The sequence below is a fragment of the Zophobas morio genome, unplaced genomic scaffold, assembly GCF_036711695.1.
Source record: "Zophobas morio isolate AGI-343-1 ecotype UQ-CSIRO unplaced genomic scaffold, CSIRO_AGI_Zmor_V1 ptg000044l, whole genome shotgun sequence".
NCBI classification, from domain to species: domain Eukaryota; kingdom Metazoa; phylum Arthropoda; class Insecta; order Coleoptera; family Tenebrionidae; genus Zophobas; species Zophobas morio.
In genome coordinates this window covers 6,143,064-6,163,196 of record NW_026972149.1, presented here as the reverse complement: position 1 = coordinate 6,163,196, position 20,133 = coordinate 6,143,064, and the positions used below count along the sequence as shown (strand labels likewise).

At 34.5% G+C, this 20,133-nt stretch overlaps 3 protein-coding genes across 5 annotated transcripts; 1 reads left to right on the top strand and 2 right to left on the bottom strand.

The window, feature by feature from the left end:
- Window positions 1–1,080: 1,080 nt before the first annotated feature.
- Window positions 1,081–7,386, top strand: LOC135141500 (heart- and neural crest derivatives-expressed protein 2-like). Of its 2 annotated transcripts, XM_064072644.1 has the most exons (5): window positions 1,081–1,279; window positions 4,679–4,858; window positions 6,154–6,347; window positions 6,398–6,610; window positions 6,982–7,386. In XM_064072644.1, exons 1-5 carry the CDS (start codon window positions 1,189–1,191, stop codon window positions 7,078–7,080), a joined length of 777 nt encoding a protein of 258 aa, XP_063928714.1. In that variant the 5' UTR covers window positions 1,081–1,188; the 3' UTR covers window positions 7,081–7,386. The 2 variants fall into 2 exon arrangements, with proteins under 2 accessions (XP_063928714.1, XP_063928715.1); XM_064072645.1 differs by lacking the exon at window positions 4,679–4,858.
- A 2,059-nt stretch (window positions 7,387–9,445) lies between these two features.
- LOC135141249 (trypsin II-P29-like) lies at window positions 9,446–13,984 on the bottom strand. 2 transcript variants are annotated; one of them, XM_064072175.1, is made up of 7 exons: window positions 13,786–13,984; window positions 11,631–11,747; window positions 11,509–11,552; window positions 10,433–10,980; window positions 10,136–10,271; window positions 9,801–10,085; window positions 9,446–9,689 (listed from the first exon to the last, which is right to left on the bottom strand). In XM_064072175.1, the coding sequence occupies exons 1-7, from the start codon at window positions 13,883–13,885 to the stop codon at window positions 9,537–9,539; spliced, it is 1,383 nt and encodes a 460-aa protein (XP_063928245.1). In that variant the 5' UTR covers window positions 13,886–13,984; the 3' UTR covers window positions 9,446–9,536. The 2 variants fall into 2 exon arrangements, with proteins under 2 accessions (XP_063928245.1, XP_063928244.1); XM_064072174.1 differs by having other exon boundaries at window positions 11,509–11,747; window positions 13,786–13,982.
- A 3,155-nt stretch (window positions 13,985–17,139) lies between these two features.
- LOC135141250 (succinate--CoA ligase [ADP/GDP-forming] subunit alpha, mitochondrial) lies at window positions 17,140–19,386 on the bottom strand. The gene is made up of 5 exons (XM_064072177.1): window positions 19,193–19,386; window positions 18,767–18,999; window positions 17,943–18,164; window positions 17,612–17,896; window positions 17,140–17,530 (listed from the first exon to the last, which is right to left on the bottom strand). Exons 1-5 carry the CDS (start codon window positions 19,227–19,229, stop codon window positions 17,315–17,317), a joined length of 993 nt encoding a protein of 330 aa, XP_063928247.1. The 5' UTR covers window positions 19,230–19,386; the 3' UTR covers window positions 17,140–17,314.
- Between the last annotated feature and the right edge of the window lie 747 nt (window positions 19,387–20,133).

Here is a 20,133-nt window from a genome sequence, read left to right as displayed (position 1 = left end):
ATTGAAAAATTGCAAAATCTAGAAATTGAATTGGAAAGTTAGAAAAAGTGCAAATCGAAAAAATTAAGGAACAAAAAAATAAAAAGATAGTTTTTACTTTATAGAGGTTATCAGAAAACAAAAATTGCAAAAAAATTATAATTTTTGATAGACGTGGGATTTTTTTTGGCTGTATTTCAGGGGCGAAGTAAGTTCTGTTTAAATTACATTCGATCAATTTTTACCTACCTCAAGACTGGTTTGGAATATTAAAATTTTGCTCATAAACGACACGTTATTTTATAAAAATTGAGTAGGATTTACTGCGCAAAATTTTGAAATGACGTCATCACATTGTTAGTGGGATGACAAGACAAATTTTGGTTAGCGTTTTACCATCTACACGTTATATAAAATGCACCTAAAGTTGCACAAAAAAATCACCAACATTACGACAGACAGACGGAAAATCGATGACGTCATCTCCAAAAATTATTAATTCAATTTGAAAAATATTTGCATTTATATGTGAACAATTTTTCTGTGTTGATGAAATGAAGTATTCTTTTTTTTGTAAACAAATATGTCTGTGTCTGTTAGGTTAATACAGACCGTCAATAAAATCATGGAAGTGTCCGTATTTTCTGGTGTCACAAATTGACAGCTACAACAAATGGGCGTTACTCAAACGTATCATCTTGCTTCCAAGTGTCGTCAGTCCGACTAGAATTGTCACCACGTACAATCAGCAACAATAATTTTTATTGATTTTGAACACTTGACTGAATGACGTAGTTTTTCCTTAGAGACTTGGTTCAGAAAAACTGATTAAAATAGCTTGAACTATCGACTTTAACACTTAAATCGGCATTATTTTATAATTTTTGTCAACAAATAACAGAATTCGCTTATTACCATCGCAAACGCATGCTCCCCAAGTCCATAAATTTTTGTAATATTTTATAATCAAGTAGGCGAGGTGGACCTTCGGTAGGAACCTCCCTGATATCGAGGGCTAAGCAATACGAGCGTCGAGCTGGCTTCGCCGCCCCGCCTTCCGAACTAATTTAGTTCAAATATCAGTTGATGAAGGCAGGCGTCAGTGTTTGATCGCCGGAGGCTACGTTACAGTTGTGGAAATAGTGACAAGTTGTTAATTAGTGCGCCCACGAAAGATTTGATGTTGATGTTGATGTGACAACTCGTAAAATGTCATACAATAATTCAACACATCATGCTGAAATTTTCCAATTTTCCGGCTACTCGACGACACTACATACACCATATCATTACATATCAGGTAGATTTTTTTGTTTTCAGTAGATGTGTGCGATATTGGATTTCATGTTTTGCATAACTGGGATATTTATTACCGTGAGAATGTCTTCAGTGCTATGCTTGTTTTGTTGTGAAACTTCCGCAGTAATAGTTTTCAATTATTATCAGAAAAAAAATTGATATCTAGTTCAAAAAAATATTCAAATGTCAATCGTGTTAGTTGTAGTTGTTGTAATTCGCCATTTGTAAATTTATCTACTTCTGGTCAATTTTTGAACTTTGACACTACAAAAACAAGATGCAAATAAAGTGGACCAAAATACACCGAATTAAAAACACTATAGGTCCTAAGCTCAAACAATGATTTTCGTTTCCACAAAGACGAACCGTAATCGTAGACTGCTGTAAACACCTATTTTTATTTATGACTTTTTCAGTTCTAAATTTATATATTATTTTATGACAGACAAATTATGCATCTATAAACGACGAAAAAATAAATATTCCGATCATAAAAGCTGCAAAAATTTGTTTCTGGTCTTTTTAAAAGCGATGTTAAAAATATTACTTTGGGTCTTAAATCACGATATAAAACCAAATTAATTTAACTTTGGAGGAAAATAGTCGACAGTCAGACGGACAAGTGTTTTATAATAGACTGTCTGACAGTATGACAAAATAGTCAAAATTTACATCGTGTTGACTGCGGATTTTTTAATAGCACCCATTTTCGAATTTTTAAAAATTATACAGTTCTTTGGTTTTACGATTTCTCAGTTTTTTGATTTTTATTTTGCAATTTTTTAATTGTACAGTGTTTTGATTTGCAAGTTTGCGAGTTTTCAATTTTCAGTTTTTCAAAATTTTGATTTTACAGTCAGCTGGATTTGTAAATTTCTAGATCGTTTATTCGGTTTTTGGATTTTTCAGTTTTCCGATTTTAGGTTTTTTCTTTTAATTTAATTTTACAATTTTTGGTATTTCTTATTTTTGGATTTTGAAATTTTTCGGTCTCCCAGATTTTTGATTTGCAATTTTTCGACATTTCAATTTTGCACTTTCAATTAATCGAGATTTTCATTTTTAATTTAATTATAAAAGAACAGATTTATTAAAACTGAAATCATCACGATGTTACAGTTTTCGGATTTTTCAATTTTTATATCAAAATTTTTCTGAACTAATTAATATTTAATTGCTTTCACCGCGTTTGTTTATATTGTGTTGACTGAGCATTTTTTTAATAGGGCCCATTTCTGAGTTTTTCAAAATTCTTTAGTTTTCCGATTTTGAAATTTCTCGATTTTCCTATTTTCGTTAGATTGTACAGCTTTTTGAATTTGTTGAAGTTTTTCAAAGTTCTGTTTATCAACTCCTGATTTTTTAAATTCTTCGATTTTTTAGTTACTTAAATTTTTAATTTTTTCAATTTAGAATTATTTTTTCGCTTTCAAGTTTTCTAGTAAACAATTTAAACTGAAAACTCAAAAAATTGCAAATCAAAATACTGGAGAAAGGAAAAATTAAAAATCGAGAAATGGAAAATTCGAAACACTGACAAACGAAAAAAGTAAAAATCCGTATTTGGAAAAAATTGTCTAGAAATATATCGGTCATTGCTTCACCTGCCTCATAGAATAGACCGCCTCTGTAATAGGTAAATAAGCATGCTATGCGTATGTTTCAAGTAATTTTGTGCAAGAGTATATGTATTATTTTATAAAATTTAAATAACATTTACTTGTGTAAATTTTGGAGATGACGTTATCCCATTGTTGGTGGGGATGATCAACAAATTTTGGTTAGCCTTTTACCATCTACACGATATTCCCAACATACATATAAAATTTGACAACAATCGGTCCGGTAGTTTCAACGATTTCAAAGATGACCATAATTATCACAGCTAATACATTTTAGATTAGTAGTTGCCTGAGCGGCCCTCTTCTACTATATTTAAATCATTAAATAAGTGTTTAAAAGTTCGTAAAACCGGTTTTTTGGAGGGGCTGAATACATATGTTTAAGTACCTAGTTAATGTCCTATTATCAGTGAATAAATATAGCGTTTTATTGTATTATGATAATTTTAAAGTACACGCAAAATTTCAAGGTAATCGTATCCGTCTAATCACCAACAGACAGGTGACAGACAGACTGACGGAAGCGGACAATCTGCATTTTCGTTTTCTGTAAGCTGTGAACGTCACGATCATTCGCTAAGCATGATAAGTACTTAAAAAAACATAAAAACCTTGATGGTGGTTTTAATTTATAATTAATACATCAAGTGAGACAATATCGCACGACGCAGACCCAAGGGAGTCGTAAAATGTGAAACTGGATCCACTTACGGATTTAATTTTTTGTTTTAACACTAGGGAATTAATTTGTCACATGAATATGAATTCACTCTTGGTGAAATCCGACTTAAAAAATATTTATTAATTTTTTAAACTGAACTTGTATAGTACTGCTTTAATATAACCGGTTTTTAGATGACGTATTTCATCAGTTAACTTGATTCTGTGTGTTTGAGATTCTGCATACTTGAAAAACCCTAGCTAAAATTTGTCCAGTTATTCCTTAAAAAAACTGATGACGTCATCTTAAAATTATTGAATACCTGTTTTCATTGTAGTTGCTTACGGAAAATAATGTATGTGTACAACCAGTTTCTCTAAAATTACGCATATATCATAATTATCGTTTTTACACCCACCAAAAATCTGATGACGTCATCTTTAAAAAATTAAGTATTGAAAACTACGCTCCTCGGCAAATTTGTTATTTCAGTAATGTTCAGGCAGGTTTACACGTTTAGGTAATCACGTCGATCAATTTAATAAAGTCCAGAGTCGCTTGTCTAACATAATAAGACTTGACATTTTCATTTTCACAAATTAATAACGTCAGAGCGGTGTTTGTTCAATCTGAGTTGAATTTAATGTGATGAAGTTAGAACATTTGTCGTGCAAGTGTATAACATACTCTACAAAAATTCTACAAAAATAAACACTACAGCTACTTATATTTTTCGTGATCTCATTGACACGTTTCTAATTCTTGTCAATGTGTTTATTTTAAATCTTAACTGTGATAATTTTCAACATGTGAGATTTCTGCACGTGTTAAAGTAGTTGGAATTGGTGAAAAAGTAGTTTTAGGTTAGGTAAAACTCAAGGAACGACGAATTAAGGATGGTGTTTGTAAGCGGAAACAGGACCGACTTTACTAAATATAAAGCCCGACGCAGAATCCATCTGAGCAAAAAGTGTTATTATTCTTATTGGTTTGAGCTTTCTGTTAAATTTTCCAAATATATGCTCATGTGAATGTTAATCTGTAAAGACAAATTTTGTTGTCGTTACTATAGTGTTTTGTGTGAATTCTGAAAACTCAGTTTTTTTCCATTTAACAGATGGTAGTACTTTAAACGGAGACGATTCAAATTTCTGGTCAAGCAGTCCACGATCTGAATCTCCCTCTCCAACTGATGATAGTACACCAAATGCATTAATTAATTCTTATTCTTATTTTGCCACATCGACCTCTCCAAGAGTACTTCTTCCAGAACAAAGACATTCACATTTTAGAAGAAGTAAGTATTAAATGAGTATTTTAATTAAAGTTACAAAAATCACTAAAAAAATAACTGATGCATGTTTAGCGAATAATAAAAGGGAAATAAATGTACCAGGTATCCGTAACTGTTATTGATACGTCAATCTAAGAACTGAGATTTTCAGTATATGCAGATTGTATTTGTACTGTCAAATATTTTTGATTGTTTAAATTTATGTATTCATCCCGAAAAATGATGACGTCATCTCCAAAAGTTGTTTTTCCAAGCAAGCATAGCATAAAAATAACTTACTTTCATGTTCCATAGCGGTTTGTAGAGCATATGGAGAAAACTAAATGCCGTTTTACTATACATTATTTCTTGAGAATTTTTGGTTATTTTGAAAGAGAACTAATCAAACTTTGTTTGTATAGGGTTATTTTGTAGAATTTAGCACTAAATTATAATTTATTTTACTATAATTTTTACGTAATTACTACCAGGAACTAATTTATCACGAATTCTTAGGTAGGCATTTGCGATTATTATTATCCAAAGATGAAAATCTTTTTCAGATATACTGAAACATAAACAACACTAGTATAAGAACAGGATCTCCTACCACGTAATGTGGTACTACAAGATTTGTTTATTTTGTTACTAGTGTGTCAACAGACCCATAATTAAAACAGAAAAGGGTAAAAACATGTAAAAAAAATAGTAGCACTTTTTACTTCACGCTGCAGCATAAAGCGCATATGGCAGAACTCAACTTACTCACTATTCTGTGCTAAATTCGACCTTATCTTATTGTTGTAAACAAAAACGTAAATAAAACTAACCTAGCGCAGTTCGAAGATTTTACAACAAATGTTTGGACTTTTTAACTACTTCCAACTTAACCTACTACAAATGTTTTGACTGAATCATTTACTTTCAGAACAGAATGTACCCCTAAGATTAGATACTCAGAACTTGCTGGCGTCACAATAGTTTCTGGGATGACTTTTATTTAAAAAATTATCAGATCAATTAGTCGCTCAATCTGCATGTAATCGGTCACACGTAGTTATAAAGTTACGGACTTGATATAGCTTTTTCCACACCTGGTATCATATAACTAAAATCCTTGAAACGGATATTTTATTAAATGCGCAGTATATGCTTAGAATACGATTTAACTCTGTTCGTTGTAGTAGTAATAACCCATTTATATGGGATCAAACAAAGGTAAAGTTTGAAGATGTACTTTACTTTTGTCGCGCCATGTACTCAAAATTTTGTCTCTCGGCGAAAATTTGCCCTCGGTTGTTTAATTTTTTTTCTTCTAGATTATCCACTTAACGCTTCTGTCGGCGACGACACAACTCCAACCCAGCATGTTCATGTTCCATATGTCAGAGTAGTAAAACGAAGAACAACCGCCAATAAAAAAGAAAGGCGTCGCACACAATCGATCAACAATGCGTACGCCGATTTACGTGATTGTATACCAAATGTACCACCTGACACGAAATTATCAAAAGTAATGCCCCATCACAAGTTCAGATAAAAATATAACGATTTTAATTATAGATTAAAACTTTAAGGCTAGCCACTTCCTACATCAATTATTTAGTAAAAGCGTTAGAATCTGATGATCCCGCTCCGGGGAGCTTCACCGCGGAGTTAGGATCTTCAGGAGTCAGTAGTAGAAGGCCAGCAATATCGAATAATTCCACGATACACCATGTAAACGACTGCTCGTCGAGCGGAGACATTTCACCGAGGAACGATTCCATTTCAGCGGTAAGCCACCCCTTAATCTAATAAACTCCCCCGAAATGACTTACAATAAATAAACTATAATTGCATTAAAAGAATGGAAATTTGGGGTTGCACGCCCGCTCTGGTGCCGATTATCGGTAGTTATCGCACTCTGACATCGCAGTCCACTTAAATTTATTAAAGGGCTGTCGACATTACGGCTTCATTATTATAATTAGCACACAATTAAGGTGCTTTCTCGAGTGTCAAATCAAACAGCTGGTATCACACCGGCAAACTAGAGTGTGTCCGTAACCTCACATTTAGCCAGTTCGATCAAACGAAAACGAATCTGCGTCGAAGAAATATCGTTGACATTCACGATATGTTTATATATTTATTATTGTAAACAGGAAGATGTTAACAAGACGACGACGAGGAAAGCGAAAGGACGTACAGGTTGGCCTCAGCACGTGTGGGCCCTCGAACTGGAACAAGATCAAGCGCTTTAACGGGACGGGATGTATGTAAATAAGTAGGCTTTATAACCTGGAAGTGTATCTTGAAGTCATTTCATTTGTCGAAATATCCTGAAATTGTATATAATATATCTATTTTAGTCTGAGGAGGCAGCCACATGGCCCCTAATGTAAACATTATTCACCTACGTACACCTAAGAATTATACATGAAAATTACATAGTTTATTATTAGATATTAGACATTAAAAATATCTACTATCCTATACTTGCTTACGTAGGTTGTACTTAGTCTTCTATGTAAGTAGGTAAAATTTTAATAAAATTTATACGTTATTTATTGGTTAATTAATTAATCTAGTGTTACACGTCATTCCTCAAAATTCCATACTTTTGCCGCCTACTTTACAAGTAATGTATATTTAGGTCAGGCATTTAGGATGTAATCTAATATCACTAAATGGAGCACCACCAAATCAATGTACATCTTTGTTTTTTGACTTTGAATTGTTGTTGGGCGTAACTTACTAGAATTACCGACAGGGATTGAGTATCATCCCATAGTAAATTAACTCAGGCTAAATAAACACAATTGATTAATTATAACGTGCTGAACTTTCTGACTAATATAAACATGGTAATTGTTTAATTTTAATATCCATAAAAGCCTAAAACTGAGTCCATAATCGTTTACAATTATTATTTAAGCCACTTAGAGCACCGAATCTAATAATGATGTTGGCACCATCGGTAGCTATTTAGGGGAATAACTGACTAATGTTGACAGTAATGATAATGAATTGCTGAAAAGAGCACATAAAACTGTTTTGTGATGGACGTAGATACAGTGGGACTTTGTATTCAGTATTTTGTTCTCGTCGAAGTTTATTTTTAACTTAAAATATGTCACTTCTTTAATACAATTAAAAGACTTTAAATATTTTTCACTTAAATTTCAGTTGTCAGGCAGTTATTTATTTTTATTTTTCACAACGTTGACAATATTCGCAACTTTTGCAATCGTGTGTATAAAATATTTATACTGGGGTCGTGCAAGCAAAATGATATTTATAGATACAATTTAATAGAACATAAAGTTGTCTGCTGCATGCTTGTAGTTTAATTATAAATAATAGTTTATAGCCAATAGTAATATAATTATGAACCGTATTTCTTAGCTGCATTATTCTGAAAATTCCCAGGGAAGCTTTAACTTTTGTAAATTTAAACTAATTTAGTGTAGTTGTAGAAAGACCTGTCAAACAAATTACAATTCAAGGTGGTAAAACGGTAACCAAAATTTGTCTGATACACTATGGTTGACCAATTCACCTTGATTTTTTACCTTAGACATTTAAATTTTTGGAAAAAAGAACCAAGAATTTATTTAATTGTTACGGGTGTTTAATTGAAAAATCTGCAGAGTAGGCGTTGGAGTATCATTTGACACAAACGGCATGTCTGTTCTTATAACATATAGCACATAACAGATTATGTTTCTGCCAAATGGATGTTATAAGAACAGACATGCCGTTTGTGTCAAATGAAATTTCAACTCCTCTAAGTGATTTTTCAGTTGAACACCCGTTACTTCAGGGACAAGGGAAGTTCTGTAAACAACTTTAGATCAATTTTTAGAAAATAATTCATTCCAAATTCATGAAAAAATTTCAATCCAAAATTATTATTAATGTATTCATGGTTGCATACATCGGACACCTTATTAGAAGAATTTACGTTGAAATGTTATGCCGAGCGGTAAATTAACCACATGACAATTAAACCAAAATTCCACGTATTTATTTGGTAATAATTCATATTATGGATGCGAAATAATAATAGTGCTTGTAGTGAATAATTATTATGTATTATAACAATGTTACCGTTATCAATAGTCAAACATTTTTTATTCACTTTTTGAAAGATATACCTAACAGTATATTTTTACACGAACGATGAGAACAGATGACAGCGTAGCTGTTGCAAAAAGAGCGACGCGATATTACCAACAGACAAAAAAATAAAAAACTCTGGAGCAAATAATTAATTATATATTCAAAACGTCATAGTGGGGCACAATTCTTACAGTTTTGATGACTGGCGCCGCTCTAAAAATACCGCAACAGGTAGTAGATCAGTGTCTTTTTTGTATTTTTGTTTCTCTACAATTTGCGTAAGAAAACCAGATTAAAATCAACTTTGCTTTTTTTCTGGAGAAAATTTGAAATTCAATCAACACTTTGTCGTGAAAACAAGTATAATTATGGGTCTTACAAAAATATAAAAACAGGTTCGCTACTTATTTACGCAAATACGAGTATCATTTTTAATTTTTACAAAAAATAATTTATTGAGAGTAAAAAAATAAATATAAAATTACTATGGCAAAAGCCTATATCTATAATTATAGTAGATGAGAACCTCTTTATTAACAAAAATTAAGCTATTATTCGTTACAAAATTGTTTATGTATAAAGATTATACAATTCGTTATTTTAAATTTTTGTTTATCCATGGGAGAAACTTTTCTACTCTCGTGTAAACGCCTGGGTATTGTCCTTTACCGCAGCCTATTCCCCAAGACACGATTCCCACTTGCGTCCATTTTCCGGAATTTACCATGAGAGGCCCTCCGCTGTCGCCCTGTAGCAGAAATAAAACGTGTAAAAAATAGTTCGAGCTTTTTTGAGTACAGTGTACTTGCTAAAGGTACCGTTACACAGTCGTGGTTGTCAAAAATAAGGAAATACTTACACTACACGAATCTCTGGCAGCTTGACCTGCACATAACATGTGTTCAACGATGCCACCAGGAGCCGCAGGCCCATATTTCAGTTTGCAGTCTCTATTGCTCCAAATGGGTATATTAACTTCTTGCAACACAGCTGGTTGTGGACCGCTCTCTCGCAGACTTCCCCACCCAATAACAGTACCTGTTTGTCCCGCAAAATCGCTACCTCCCGAAGGTAAACAAATCGGCCTTATTTGTTGAGAAAACTGCACAGGACTATCCAGTGTCAAAATCGCAATATCATTATACTAAAAATGAAAATTTCCCTATACATATAACGATTGTCTTAGGCACCTACCAACGTTCTAGGGTCAAAACCTCTGTGTCGTACAATTCGTTTAACCCTTTTCTCGACGTGCCTAATTTCGGTGCTTGTTTTAATATTGTGGTCGCCTAACCTCACCGTCAGTCTCGCCACATCCCAAGAACTCATACTGGAATATTATCAGTGAATTAAAGTTACTACAAAGGCGTGTTTACATGGGGCGGCTTGTAACAAACACGGTTCTATTTGTGTCGAAAAAACGTACAATAAACACGGTTCGGTTATCGGGTTACCGCTCCATGTAAATGCGCCTTTAAAGTGGCTACCTACTGGGCTACGCAGTGAGCCGCCGACAGAATGTGAATATTATCAATTAAGGATCCTCCACAGAACTGTCTGCCGCCGTTAAAAAGCGCCGCTATCCAAGGCCACTCTCCGACTTCCGCGTTGTGTCCACCCACAATTCGCTCTTGATCTTGGTAACCATTTTTAGCCCCGCAAGCTCCGGACGGCGGCGGCTGCGGCTGCGTTGGTACCGTCGGGGGTTTGGCGGTGATTACCGGCGGTCTGGTGGGTCTGATGGTTGGCGGCCACACCGCCACAGGCGGCTTGGCAGTCGGAGGGGGGTGGGTGGCCACGGGTTGCGGTAAGGTCGGGTATCCCGGACTCGGGGGATGAGTCGGTAGCGGCGGGATGGTGTGATCCGGAGGGTGGGTGGGGATCGGTGGCGGCCAGTTGGTTATTTGGGGATAAAACGATAAATGAATCTCGTTGAGGTTGGCACTGTTGTAAAGAGAATTCTGATTCTCTATCGGTTCCTCAGAAGTTGCGTTTTGTACTGGTTGTTGTCCAAGGTTCGTACAACAAACGCCAAACATCTAAAACGATTAAAAAGTAGTAAGTGTAAGGACAACTTGTTGTTTTTAAAAGTAAATGATCTTTTAAACATTCTTTTGTTTCCAAAAATAAATGAACTTTTATTTTAATTTTATAGACTCGATCTTGATGTTATAAAAAGTAATTATGTATCGGTATGTAACTGGATATACAGGAAAATATAACGCAAATTATGTGTTACTCTTCGAAATGCCAGGTAAGTCGAGCTGATTATTGTACGCAGGGCAGGGCAGGCGGCATTTGCCACGTCGGGTCCCTCTGCGGGCCTCTTTCGGTTTTAATAGCTTACACTTATATTCAGCTGACGCAACTCGCCGATTCGGGCCCTATTTTTTTTTTTTTTTTTTTTTTTTTAGTCGGGAATCGAACCCTAAACCACGGTGAAGCGGTTCTACGCTGACCCAACTACGCCACCCGCCACAACCATTCAAACATCACATTAAATCTAGTACCATCAGAATCATATAAATTTAATAGAGTAAATTTATATCTGGTAAAATTGTCTTTACCTGTCTACCTTGTGCTGTGTAATAACTGCATGTATCGTACATTCCTAAAATCCAGCTTTCAAAATTATTCAACTCGGGAACTTTGAAATATGGATAACATTGTCTAAAGGATGTACACTTGCCCAAAACACCTTTCCCGGTGAAACAAGGTCCTGTTGTTGCCAATGGAATGGAGTTTACATTTGCAGGTATTAAAAATGTTTGTCTGGCACTTTTTTGTTTGCGTACCTCAGGTGGACCTGAAAAGTAAAATATGTAGCCTACGCAACACCTGTGTATAATCAGAAATACAACTCTGTATACAGAAAGACGATTTAGCAGAGAAACATCAGGATGCTGAGGAATTTTTGATAACTTATGGTTTCCATTCCTCAACATCCCCGTGACGTTCGCACTGAAACTGAAAATCTGAAGAAAAATAGGAACTGCAAGCGAGGTCTGCTAATAATTGTATGATTAAACGATGATTATCCGACGCCAGGGACTACTTTATATTTTTTCTTATTCTTTATCATTATTCAAATTACTGATGATAGCCTTCAATTACCTTCTTTCATTTATTTATTCAAATTAGCCGATGAAAATTTCTTTAGTTTAAAATTCTTTTTTATTGTTTATTGTGTGGTTCATGAAAAATAAACGAAATGATTTACCAGTTTATTATCTCGTAAACAGTAATTATTGATTCTTAGTAAAGCTCTACACCCAAACTGGCCTGTGTACTATAATTTTATTCAATGTGACCCCTTAATGGCGGCTATTTTTACATAAGGATTTTTGAGTGATTGTAAAAAGTTTCCCCTACGTATAATTTGTGGTACTATAAAAGAAGTTAATTAATTGTCTGCAGTTTTGTATATGTCTTTAAAAAGTCGTTACAACATTTTATCTAAATTAAAAAAACCATTAAGTTTAAGTAGATAAGTGACTTAAAAGCGGCACCGCCTGACTCTAAAACTGTACCGTCAGTCTCAAAAAAGTTGCACCTGAAGTATTCAGATTATTTTAATAAACAACGAAGCGTCAAATTCCTGCTAATTACACTAATTTTACTATAAAACACTCCTCGAGCTTAAAATTTTCCAACCTGTGCACTTTTATCACGAGTCTACGAGACTGGCATTTTTTAAAACTGTAGATTAAACTGTTATCAAATATTCATGACACTTTTTTTGTTAATTTTTTGTTTGCTTATAAGGTACTAGTCAATCCAGTTTTCGTATACAACAAATTCCAGTAATTAACCTACGTGTTTAAGCTATCGGCAAAAAGTTAAAAGTTCAAAATAAAATAATCAGCTACAGAGTTGCACTGTCATTACAACGTCAAAACAAATCGTACTAACATGTTGCTTTTTTTGTTTGAAGTTACCAAACTTGTACAACATTAGTAATGTTATATTTTAAACACGTTATTAATGATGTCGAATTGTGCTCTACCTGCTCGAATATAGGCGTATAAGAATGCACAAGATTTAATGTTAAATTTTAAACAAGGCAACCGGTCTAAAAATCGCAAAAACATACTCGTGGGTGTAAAACTTTGTTGTTCGTAGTAAGACAACACTGATGGAATTTTTGTTGTTCTACGAAATGTTCTTGTTTTTCGTTTCTACCCAGTAGCGTAGCGCTCAAGGGGCCTGCAAAAGTTGAAAGGGGCCCAGAGTTACGGCCAGCATGCCACTATGAACCGAGATAAATTGGCAAAAATGTAACTATAACTGGTCTAAAATAACAACACAGACACGTGTGTGGTTACTAGAGGGTGACATTTTTGCAAAATTTTGCTACTAATACAAAAGTAATCACGACTAAAATGGAGCCATAAATCATAGAGAATAATTAATCTTGTCGTAAAAAATCATTGTAAAGAAATGATACATATCAATACTATGGTCCGGTGTTAAGGTGAATGTTCTTTGCGACCTTGGCAGTGGCTGATTGCGGGTGCCACGCCAGCAGGTGGTGTTAAAATTAATCTTGGCCAGACACAATGCCGATGATTAAACGTTACCAAATCCCAGAGTATGACAACGATCATAAAATTTTTTACAAACGGTGAAATATTTCACATACTATATCTACATACAACACACAAAATACCAACAATCACACACTCAAAACAAAATTACGCACACATGAGATTCCAATTAAACTAGTTAACATTCATGCTGCATACATTTTTTTGTTAGTTTTTTTTTTTTAATAGTATAGTAGTCCGTGTTTGTTTACAACCGCTATTTACAACTGTGAATTTTTTTTTCGTCCCTTGACTTACCTTCGATGACGACTGTGTCTGGATCTTCTTGTGCAAACAGTTGAACGGTAAACACAAATATCAAAAGCCACGAATAAATAACTTTACATGTTAACCCCATCGCGAAACATAAACAGCTACAAAGCAATCTTGGCACGACAATACGCCAAGCAATGTTCGTCGTTTGTGAACTTTTGAAGTTGCTCTTTTATAAAACACGTTCTTTGCATCGTCATCCCCCACTACAATAAAACGTCGCTTCAAGATTACAGAAACATCGATCTATAATTTAACAGTTTAATGTTGCTGGAAGATAACGGGGGTTGCTTGAGAGGGACAAATCGGATCGAACGAACGGTACAACTGCATGACGTTCAAAAATTATTTTTTTTATTATTCAAAGTCTGGATGCACGGTACGTCGAAAAAAAATTGTCGGTATGTCGGTGTGCAAAAATTTTGCAAGGACTCGGTTTTGTGGACAACAACTAGTAATTATAAGTGGGTAAATCTCATTCCAGTTGAATGTGACTTCAGGCCAATTTTAAACGCTGAATAATTTAAATGTTATTGCCTTGTCTTCTACGATTTTTTGTCCATTGGTAGTGGCGATATAGAACTACTAGTCTGCAAAATAACAAGCAAAAATTATAAATGAGATTTAAGTTATTTAGCGCCAAATCTGACCTCCAGCTACGTTCATTTCGATATAATTTATATGTTTACATCTCGTTTATTTTCATAAACTGTGACGATTCATTAATTTCGAACTTCATAGTTATGTAGTTGTACACTAGTCCCACAATTCTGGATTAATGAAATTTTTAACATTCTTTGTTGACGTATAATACAGGTTCTTAAACAAATTCTGTAACATTTTTGGTAGAAATTTCAAAACTCACAACTTACCGAAGTCAGTCAACTTAGATCACCAACGTGCGATCAAAATCGGCATCAGTTGGCGCTGAATTTTTATAGCCGTCTTTCTCACTCCGGTTGAGAGAGAGAAGGAGTTCTTCCAGTGCTAACTTGAGGATATTTTTTGTGACCACACTTTATAAATAAATAACTCGTAAATAAACTTCAACTATACAACTTACGAGCATCAAATATCAAAATTTTTCATCTTAAGTCATATTTTTCTGATGCTTGATATAATGTTCAACTATGACAATTACGTTGAACTGCTTCCAATAAACTAATCTCATCGTAAGTATGCTTTAAGTGTACCGAATGAGCAACGAGTTTGAATTTCCGTTATGGAGCAGCACTGCATTTGGAATTGATGAACAGTCTCGATTTTCTGAATTACGTTGCTGTTTTAGTTCTAAAAAAGACAAGCAAAATATTCGCGTCCCTTCCATGGTAATAAGTACAGTGAGGAGCGTCTAGTTTCGAACAACCAAAAATTTGTAGAACTCTATCTAGACATAAAAAATTCGATCATGCGTCGGTCGATCGTGGGTACCAGTACATGCAATCGAAAGCATTTCACAATTCATCATCAACATTTTCGAGTCTAACGGAGAAGGTAGCCGGCAGCAATCAGCTCCATTTGAGATATCTAAACACTGGAAACATCAATATAGACAGGTATTTAACCTAAATTAAAGAACTTCATTATAAAAGAATCATTAATCTTTGCGTATCTGTCTACAGCATTTTTCACTCAAGCCGAGTTTCGTTCCCAGCCCAGAAAAATGACGAATAAGTGTTTAACTTAAGTTATGGCAAGCAGATAACCACTTCTTGTGGCTAAAATATGCTTTAAGGCTAAGGGTTTCCCAGTCTACAACACGGTCAAATTTATCTTTATTCTCGTGTTCGTAAATCCAGTTTAGTTATCTACTGGTGCTTCTTGGAACATCAAATAGGTATAAACAAGCACGCACGACAGATTGGTGCGATTAAACCCACGTAGGTTTGAGAGATTTCGGCCTCTTGGATATATTTATGAAATTTTTGTAATTTAGTTATACAGAAGCTATTTATGAATAAATTTATGCACCATACAGTCAAAGTTCAACTATATGAAAATAAAGCGCGAAAATTCGTATGTATCAAATATTTAAAAGCATAATGAGTATTTTGCTTAAATAGAAATGTTTAATTAATTTCTAAATATTAAAAACAAAATTTAAGTAGCAATAAACATAAACAATAGAATACTGAGAAAAATAAGTGCCTAGACATAAAAGGTAGGTGCAAATAAAAATACCCGTTATGTGCAAGGTTGAGTAGGTTGTGGTAATATTGTGCACGGGTCATACCTTCCATAACTGATTATGCATGATGTAATACATGATTTAAAAATGAGTGAAAAAGTATAATAAAAACTAACTGTAATAAAAAATTTGGTTAAAAAAGTTGCAATATTGCAAGGTTTGATTATTTTAATCGTTATGTGTATTTGATAGTACTCACGATTAATATATTATTCAAATGTATTCCGACACCTCAGTTATGTTTTAAATTAACACTATATATGACTTGTCGTAAATTACCATTATGGTTAATTTTTCATTAGTCATACGTGGTCACACATTAGTAATTCGCTAGTCATTTATTTTATTACTTTATATGACATATATTTCATACAATTTTTAGAGTGTGTGGTTATTTCATTTAAAATAACCATGCCTTAAATAAATTATAATACACTGATCCCATTAAAAAATTGATGACGTCATTTTTATCCTGGCGACAGATTTCTTAATGCTTATCTTGGGATTAAATGATGTATGTATTACGCTAAATTCAAAAATAAATAAGTGCAGCAGGTTCGTAAACATCCGGTCTGTGCAAAAAAAGCTTCGACCCTGATAACTTGTGCTCTTTGACGGTGGTAACAAGGGGCGTGTTAACAAAGACATAGGTAATAAAACCACCTTTACCTTCTGTGCCCCTAATGAAATTAATTAAGAATCAATATGCTCTTCTCGACTTCCGCCTCTAGTCGCCTTCTGCAGCGTTCAATGGAGTGCTGGGCCAACAGCTTAAGATTTCTACAGGTCACTAGATGGCACTAATTGATCGATAAATTAATGATATATTAGTACTAGTGCTGCCCTCTATACTACACGTCATAAACTAGCCAACTTAATTTAAGTCAGACAGGAACAGAACCACGCCTTTTGTTAAGTCAAATCGTTGTGTCATGGCATATGTTACTACTTCCTGGTAGATTTGCAATTGAAAAGACAAACATCAAAGTCTGAGTTAAAGCAAACAAACCAACTGCAACTACATTATTCGCAGTATAATTCTGTCACAACAGATTTTATAACATCTTTAAACCAAAACCAAACTAAACAAAACAGCCAAAATCGTACTTCCGACTAAAAACCCAACTAAAAAGCAAATTAAAACAAACACATAACTCAAAACTCAACATCTTTACTTAACCAATATAACAACAATGTCAATTTGGAACACATTACTTATTATTAACATCGATAAGCGATTAAATACACTGTGACTTTAGGTATAATCGACTTTAATGGATTCACTATATAATACAGTATTACTTGACATTTATGAAATGGATTAACTTAAGCCAAAGCTAAACGACGCATTTCTTTTAACAATTCGTTCCCCATTTGTGCGGGTGACTTAGTCACAATAACACCGGCTTTCTCCAAAGCGTTGATTTTATCTTGTGCTCCACCTTTGCCGCCTGAGATTATGGCACCAGCGTGACCCATACGACGACCTGGAGGGGCAGACAAACCCGCGATGAAAGAAACAACGGGTTTGGCATTAGGTCCCTACAAACAACAACAGTATTAAGTATTGTACCACACTGACAAGTGACAGGTTTGAGTACGCATGCGCGACTAAAATATTACCGTGTTGTGCTTCAGCAAGTAATCCGCCGCTTGTTCTTCGGCAACACCTCCGATTTCACCGATTAGAATAATACCTTTAGTTTCAGGATCTTTGAGGAACACTTCAAGGCAGTCTATGAAGTCTGTTCCGTTGAAAGGATCGCCACCAATACCGACACACAGAGTTTGGCCTAAGCCAACTTGGGTGGTTTGGTGGACAGCTTCGTAAGTCAAAGTACCCGATCTAGACACAACTCCTACGACTCCTTTTTGGTGGATGTGACCAGGCATGATGCCGATTTTACACTGGAAACTTTATTTTGCAGAATTGTTTTTTTAAGTTGGGTTTTACCTGCTCTGGGGCTATAATTCCGGGACAATTCGGACCTACCAATCTAGTTTTGTTCTGACGGAGGAGTCTATGTTTTACTTTAACCATATCTTGTTGAGGAATGCCTTCAGTGATACAAACTATTAGTGATATTTCTGCGTCCATAGCTTCGTTAATGGCTGCAGCTGCCCCCGGAGGCGGCACATAGATGACGGTAGCGTCCGCACCGGTTGCCGCTTTTGCCTAAATTAAAATTACTTTTTAAAAAATAATAATCAAAGTTCTATACTTTCCACGCACTGTGTACAGATTAGTAATAAACGATGACAGATGATAGGTTATAAATTATATGCGAACACCTCTTAATTAATTTCATTACGGAAAAAAGATTACATTCCGATAAAAATGCTTCAAGTTAAATTGAGAACTAATCTATAGATCACCCAAAAAATAGATAAACAGATTAGTATGAGTGGCTATAAGATATAAAAAATTAAAGCTGTGATTTATGTTAATATCGCTAACCTCTTGTATTACAAGAGTTTTTTTTTAATGAACAGGGAAAAGATAATTTACATTTCTAACCCCACTTTTTGTTAACAAAAGCGACAATTAGATGACGTATTTCTACAAATGACAACAGATGGCGCTTTAATTCCAGGTGAATTATTGTCACCAACAATAAATAAATAATCTCGGAATTGGCATTTTTTTCTTGGCATCAAGTGGGTCTAGTTGAGCCAAGATAAAACAATTATTCATTTCTTAATATAACAACTGAACCCACAACAAAATCGTTTTCCGCCGCTGACTTTAAGGTTATGAAAATCAACAAATCAACACACCTCTTTAACAGAATTGAACACAGGTAGATCCAAGTGGGTTTTGCCTCCCTTTCCAGGAGACACCCCCCCGACCATTTTAGTACCATATTCGATAGCCTGCTTACTGTGGAAAGTTCCCTGTTTGCCCGTAAACCCCTGGCAGATAACCTTCGTATTCCCGGACAACTTGAGGTTAACCCTGGTAGCGTCGTAACTGTTGAAGCGAATTGACTGCCCAACTTTGAAACTATCAGCTGTAAACAAGAACAATTATCAATAAAATGTGAACTTTGCACCTGCTAGGTTATGATTTTTTTCGTCACTTGATTTGCGAAAAAGGCATTTCATAATCTCGCCAGTGTGCTAAGACGAATTAGGTTTATAGCGAATGACCCTGTCTATTTTAAAAACAAATTTAATTCAAGGATTATGTAATTTTGCACTTACGGATTATTCGGCTTAATATTCTTGCGTGTGTGGCCATTGTAACACTGTATGCACGCGATCGACGTCAAAAATAACTTATTTATTTTCGGTTTAACACATTAAAATTTTATAAGAAACTTTGCTTGTTGAACTATAACACAAAGTTCACACAACTCACACACACCAACATTTACCGAAAATGACAGAGAGCGATCTGTCAATGGATCTAAGAAGATGTAATGTGGGGGCAGGTTTCTGCTTTATCGGCCAAGTCGATTGCGCTCACTTGATGGAGCAGCGGAAAAGTTTCCAAAAAAAATGTACTAAATGTATTTTTTATTTATCTGTAGCACTCTAACACTGCTCTTCTAACTTAAAAAAATCAAGATCTGTTTCCAGTATGTTCGAAGCACATAAATAATAAATTCATTTAACGTTGTTTAATCCCTAAATCAAGTCAATATTCTACTAAAATTATTGACATTTTTCCAAAAATCTAGATGTCTAAAGAAAGTTTGTCACTTTTGAGATGACGTGTTACAGACAGACGGAAATGGGGACCGATTTTTCCAAACTTTAAGGAACACGCAAATATTTAGAAATGTTGTTCTCTCGTTCTTAAATCAATTCATCCAGTCTAATCCATTGTATTGTATGTAATATTTCTGAAATTCTACATATTAGAAGCAATACGTTTCTCCACTTCACGCTTAATGACATCATCTCAAACAATTACTGTATAAATCTTTATTGAACGATACGCCCGTCGTGCCTCTAATATTTGTTGTGCTTCAGATGCGTGGGAGGTTCCGTAAATAACTTTACAGATTTGTTATTCACGACAAGTTATTTAATTATACTAAACCCGGCATTATTTTTTTTATTTTCTGAGCAGGATCAGGAGTCTAACACTTAATGATGGTTAACTAGCTAGATAGTTAACGGATGAGTTCACCACGGTC

What these genes read in the sequence shown, in the direction of transcription:
- LOC135141500 (XM_064072644.1), top strand. Translation starts at nt 1,189, where the DNA reads ATGTCATACAATAATTCAACACATCATGCTGAAATTTTCCAATTTTCC. An exon ending in ACCATATCATTACATATCAG is followed by an intron (nt 1,280 to 4,678) that starts GTAGATTTTTTT and finishes TCCATTTAACAG; the next exon opens with ATGGTAGTACTTTAAACGGA. An exon ending in CTGACACGAAATTATCAAAA is followed by an intron (nt 6,348 to 6,397) that starts GTAATGCCCCAT and finishes TTTTAATTATAG; the next exon opens with ATTAAAACTTTAAGGCTAGC.
- LOC135141249 (XM_064072174.1), bottom strand. Translation starts at nt 13,885, where the DNA reads ATGGGGTTAACATGTAAAGTTATTTATTCGTGGCTTTTGATATTTGTG. An exon ending in AGACACAGTCGTCATCGAAG is followed by an intron (nt 11,748 to 13,785) that starts GTAAGTCAAGGG and finishes TTTACTTTTCAG; the next exon opens with GTCCACCTGAGGTACGCAAA. An exon ending in GCGGCTCACTGCGTAGCCCA is followed by an intron (nt 10,272 to 10,432) that starts GTAGGTAGCCAC and finishes ATAATATTCCAG; the next exon opens with TATGAGTTCTTGGGATGTGG.
- LOC135141250 (XM_064072177.1), bottom strand. Translation starts at nt 19,229, where the DNA reads ATGGCCACACACGCAAGAATATTAAGCCGAATAATCC. An exon ending in TGTTCAATTCTGTTAAAGAG is followed by an intron (nt 18,165 to 18,766) that starts GTGTGTTGATTT and finishes ATTTTAATTTAG; the next exon opens with GCAAAAGCGGCAACCGGTGC. An exon ending in GAATTATAGCCCCAGAGCAG is followed by an intron (nt 17,897 to 17,942) that starts GTAAAACCCAAC and finishes TAAAGTTTCCAG; the next exon opens with TGTAAAATCGGCATCATGCC.